This window comes from Sinocyclocheilus rhinocerous, unplaced genomic scaffold (genome assembly GCF_001515625.1).
Source record: "Sinocyclocheilus rhinocerous isolate Xijiao unplaced genomic scaffold, SAMN03320098_v1.1 scaffold200, whole genome shotgun sequence".
NCBI classification, from domain to species: Eukaryota; Metazoa; Chordata; class Actinopteri; order Cypriniformes; family Cyprinidae; genus Sinocyclocheilus; species Sinocyclocheilus rhinocerous.
This window is the reverse complement of record NW_015641014.1, coordinates 611671-616598: the sequence shown is the minus strand read 5'-3', so window position 1 is coordinate 616598 and position 4928 is coordinate 611671. Positions and strand designations below refer to the sequence as shown.

The 4928-nt window shown below is 36.5% G+C and overlaps 1 protein-coding gene across 6 annotated transcripts in view; it reads left to right on the top strand.

The window, feature by feature from the left end:
- The first annotated feature begins 2713 nt into the window (after positions 1 to 2713).
- Positions 2714 to 4928, top strand: part of abhd2b (abhydrolase domain containing 2, acylglycerol lipase b) — a 9734-nt gene continuing 7519 nt past the window's right edge. For 2 of the 6 annotated variants that reach the window (XM_016569886.1, XM_016569891.1), the window contains exons 1-5: positions 2714 to 2825; positions 3071 to 3228; positions 3770 to 4002; positions 4201 to 4376; positions 4651 to 4818. In XM_016569886.1, the coding sequence (XP_016425372.1) occupies positions 3791 to 4002; positions 4201 to 4376; positions 4651 to 4818 (556 nt within the window). In that variant the 5' untranslated portion in view covers positions 2714 to 2825; positions 3071 to 3228; positions 3770 to 3790. Of the gene's footprint in view, positions 2826 to 3044; positions 3229 to 3769; positions 4003 to 4200; positions 4377 to 4650; positions 4819 to 4928 lie in introns of all 6 variants that reach the window. The other 4 variants (XM_016569889.1, XM_016569888.1, XM_016569887.1 and 1 more) reach the window with 4 other exon arrangements.

The following is a 4928-nucleotide window of genomic DNA, read 5'->3' as shown; positions in this document are numbered from 1 at the left end:
GAGAGGGACAATATATGCGCTCCCACGTGTATCTCTGCTCTCAGCCAATTACATCCTGTTTTTAAAATATGGCCCCGCCCACGACCCCGCCCCTAGGGTAGTCATTAGTGCGAATAACGGTGCGCTGCTTGATTGACTTGATGCAGTAAACAAAGCAGCTCGGTTTACAGAACGAGAAAACATTTGGTGGTTTCAGGCATTTGCTGTGTTGTTTACACGGCAAAAAATTGAAAATATTTACTTATGTCGTTTCAAACCTGCATAACTTTCTTTCTTCTGTGGAATACAAAAACCAAGCTAAAAAAAAACAACTAACGAACCAACAGAGAACGTTCCCAAAACCTTATTTTTTTCGGTTCCCAAAACCAAACTGGAACAAATAAGAACCTTATGGGAACGTTCTGTGTTTGACAGTATTAGTCACCGCTCTCTTACTAAGCCTATATCTTTTTCATATAATTAAAGTAGCCTAAATGAGACTGTTTTTCTGATCCACTGTATAAATAACAAAAGTGGGGTGAATAAATTATGATAGAATCTTCAGAATCTCTTTAAAAATCTTAAAAGGAACTGATTTTTCTGAATGCATCATTAAGGCTTCTGCAGAAGTGGTTGTTTAAACATTAAGCCCAACTTGCAGTTGAATTATGAACTGAAGATAAGTAGGCCTAATGGAAAGTGAGATAAAGCAGATTGTTGTAACATAAATAAATGCTGCATTCTTGCAGAAGCATAATTGGGTTTTGTAAGGTCAAGGTAGTGGGTGTATTGCTCTAAGATGCATTTATGCATGTGGGTCGATGCAAAGTGTGGGTGATGGTCAATTGGTGATCATGCTTTTTTTTAGTATCTTGTGCTTTTGTGTAGGCCTATAAAGCAAAATGCAAAGCTGCTGGACAATGTAAACTGGAGGATCCAGTAAATTAGAAATATTGAAAGAGAAATGGCATTATATTAGGCTAGTTAACCCCAAACTTGAAAGGACTTCACAAAGTCAAAACGTTTAAGGAGAAGACCAATTGTTCATGCACCACTAGATTCCATTTTATGCATAATGAAAAATAGCCTATTAATGTCTCTCTTGGCTCTGTTGCTGGGGCCCTTAAGAGCTTGTGTCTAAATGCTCCTCTACAGATACTTTAGCCAGTCCCACTTGATTTGATTGAATATAATGTGAGGTTGATTTTCCTCCAGCAGAGCCACTAATCTCTAATAACATAATGGATGTCGGCTGTGGGGAAATCATGGAGCTGGATTTTAAACATCAGACATTTAAGATCCTGGTTGACTCACAAAATATCCATCTTATTTAGCATCACTTAGAGTGACTAACTGAGTTTCATTTATGGCACTTACGGGAAATAATACAATAATTTATAAGGGGGATCAAATCAGTTGTGCATTACAGCGTGCATTTACTTGGAATTTGCCGTGTAATTGCTATATTGAGTCCTCGAGATGTTCTTGGACTGCTGGTCCACTGCTGTTGTCACTTTTGCATCTGCTCTCTCCAGTTCTCTGAATTTCTGTGAGAACATACCACTCTGACGAAAGCACTTGTAATACATGGAAACTGTAAACAACTTGCTCCATGGAGCAGTGTGTGTTTTCAGTTGTATCCTGCCATCTTGTGGAAATTATCAATCAGCACACTGTTCATATTCATATATGAAGCTGTATTAAATCAATCAATCAATCAATCAATCAATCAGTCAGTCCATCCATCCATCCATCCATCCATCCATCATCTATCTATCTATTTATCTATCTATATCTGATTTCTGGGAGATAAAATATAAAAATATAAAGACGTTTAAAGGGATCATTATTTATCATTTTTATAATAGGATAATGTTATTTTTTCTTATTTAGCCTATTCATTTATTAATTAATTCCTACTTATTTACTGATTTATTTGTATTAAGCATATGCGTTTTTTCCTCTGTTTTACACATTTTAGTTCTGGGTGGTTAAAATTAATTTATATGCAACATGCGCAGAAAACAAGTTTAAAGGAAAGACATTTTTTTTAAATTTCATTTAATTTGGGAGAATTTATTTATTTCTTTAGGCCTATTTATTCAACTACTTATTTGTTTATTTTACTTGCTTGCTTTAGCATTTTATTTTTGGGAGATAAATTAAATTATAGGTAAACAAACCAGTAGAGACGTTTAAAGGGATAAAATGACTCATCTATCATTTAATTAAGTGAATATCTTTATTCTATTCTGTGAAACAATGCAAAACAAAGCTGATGGAAGTTGATCACGTTTCTTCATACATTTCCAATTAAAAGTTTACTTTTACTTTTAATGTTTAACTTAAGGTAAGCGAACTTGTAATGCTTTTAGCGACCTTGAGATTTGTGCAAAGAAAAACGTTTTCTTAAGTGCAGTTACTTGTTGAACATTTTTGTAAACTTTCACTTGTTTTTGGCCCAATATTTTGACTTCTCCTTCAGTGAAAATTTAACACAGTATCCATACTTAAACTTAAGTGTAATTTCTCTGTACTTTTTGTTCACTTCAGGTAACAGCTATTGAATGACAGTGAAGTTGACGCTATTGTAATTCTAGCGCACAGCGATAGTGCTGGAACCAACTGAATATCTATGGCACTGTAGGCGCGCCGAACCTGACGTCATTGTGACGCTGCTCCAATCAGAGGACTCGAATGAAGACGCGCTCCAGTTGCTGGGTGTAAAGTGAATGACGATAATCTATGAATGTTGTTTGTAGTCGTCAGATGTCTTTGAGTAACGTTACAGTGAAGATGTAAAGAGCAGAGGCACAGAGGAGTCACTGGACAACTTTGAAGACAAGGTATGCATTGTTTTCTTTATGCATGTTGTGCATGCTAAGAATTCGATGTTATAGTTATATTCTGTTGTAGCATAACGCACAAGCAGTATTTAAATTGCTCAACGCGTCCTGAATTGTCTTATAACCAGTGCAAAAAATATATAATACAGCAGCTTTATATTAAATAATAAAAATTCAAAAGTATGTTTATGTCAGAAGTATGATTAACTCTGTTGATAGAGTCACTGTAAACTGTACTCACCAAGAGCAGACAGATTAACCCCCTGTAACTGTTGCATGATGCAGCATACTTTGACTGGATGACACATCCGGGTCAGTGAAGTGCCTCTGTTTTTCTGCTGGACTGAACATTGACATTCGGAAGCTGCTCTGTAACCCAGCACATATTTTTTTAAGAGTCAAGGTGTGATAGGAAATTATTAATTCATTCTATGTGCAATATTTATGTCTTTTATATTTGTAATTTATCCTATCTTTATATGTGTTTAGCATATTTTTTTTAAATTAGATTAATTGTGTCCAAATTTACTCTTTTCTATTACTTATGCATGTGTGTCTGCACAGGTGTGTGTACATAGGTCAATGACAAGTAATGTCTGATATTATAATAAGGAGGAATATTATCTAGTTTGACACATGTGGCAAGTTCTTAGATATGTAATCTTTGTATCCATGTTTGAAAAACAATTATAATATTTTCTACAAAAAAACAACAACAACAATGTCATTTCATTATTTTAAAAAGCTTTACACATATAATTTTATGAATATTGAGAGGCTTATTTCCTTAGGCTTATTCCATTTGATCTGAACATAAAGTGATATTTGAAATATGTGCTATTCTACAGTCCACGTATGTATATATTCGTGTATGCATGTTAAAAGTTCTTATAAGTTAAAATATTTATATATTTCCTTTTATAATTTTTTCCCCCTTAAATCAGCTATTAGTAAACTAATCCATCATGAGTGCCCAAGTGGAGGCAGATGTCCGCACCATATCTCCTGAGATGCCGGCCATGTTTGATGGCATGAAGCTGGCTGCTGTAGCCACGGTGCTGTATGTCATAGTGCGGAGCCTGAACCTGAAGTGTCCCACGGCAGCCCCTGACATCACCTGTCAAGATACCCCTCTCAATCGTTACCTGCTCAAGTCTTGCCCCATTCTAACCAAAGAGTGAGTGCTGCTGCCTAGAAGGATTTCTTGTCATCTTATTGCAGTCTTCTCACACATTGCATCTTTTTTAGATGGCAAAATACAATAAAATGATGCGATGTGCTGTAGAATGACTAGAAGATTCCAGGAGTAAATTTTTAGTTAAATAAATATTTGGATACACTTAATAACTATTACGCCACCTGCCCATGTCTCCAGGTACATCCCTCCCTTGTTATGGGGAAAGAGTGGACATCTCCAGACTGCTCTTTATGGGAAGATGGGAAGGGTAAAGTCCCCTAAACCTTGTGGGCTGCGTAAGTACCTGCCTATGCCTGATGGAGCCACTGCCACCTTTGACCTGTTTGAGCCACAAGGCGTCCACAGTACAGGAGGTGAGCCTGGGTTTTTCAATAGCAAAGGGATTTTTGACCCCAAAGGGGAAATGTTGATCTAAAAATATACACAGAGCTATCATATGGTTTAAAAAGACTGGAATATTACTCACAAATAATCTTTTTATGCTGCATTCGTGCATTTTTAGACCTTGACAGCTTGTCATTTTCATCCACTTATGGTTTATGGTTTATGATTAAGACGATTCCTCTGGAGAGGCAAATGTGTTGCACGTACTTTCACTAGAGTTTATCTGTCTCTGTCCCATTACAGATGACATCACCATGGTGATCTGTCCTGGGATCGGTAACCATAGTGAGAAGCATTATATACGGACCTTTGTGGATTACTCACAGAAACAAGGCTACAGGTGCGCCGTTCTCAACCATCTTGGAGCGCTACCAAACATCGAGCTGACTTCCCCAAGGATGTTCACCTATGGTAAGCCACACTTGGCAAGCATGCTTGTTTGTTATGAAACAAGCATACTTGTGAAAAACAACCAGGCGGTTAGTCACAATTTCTTTATAATAAGATGAGAATTTTTTGTT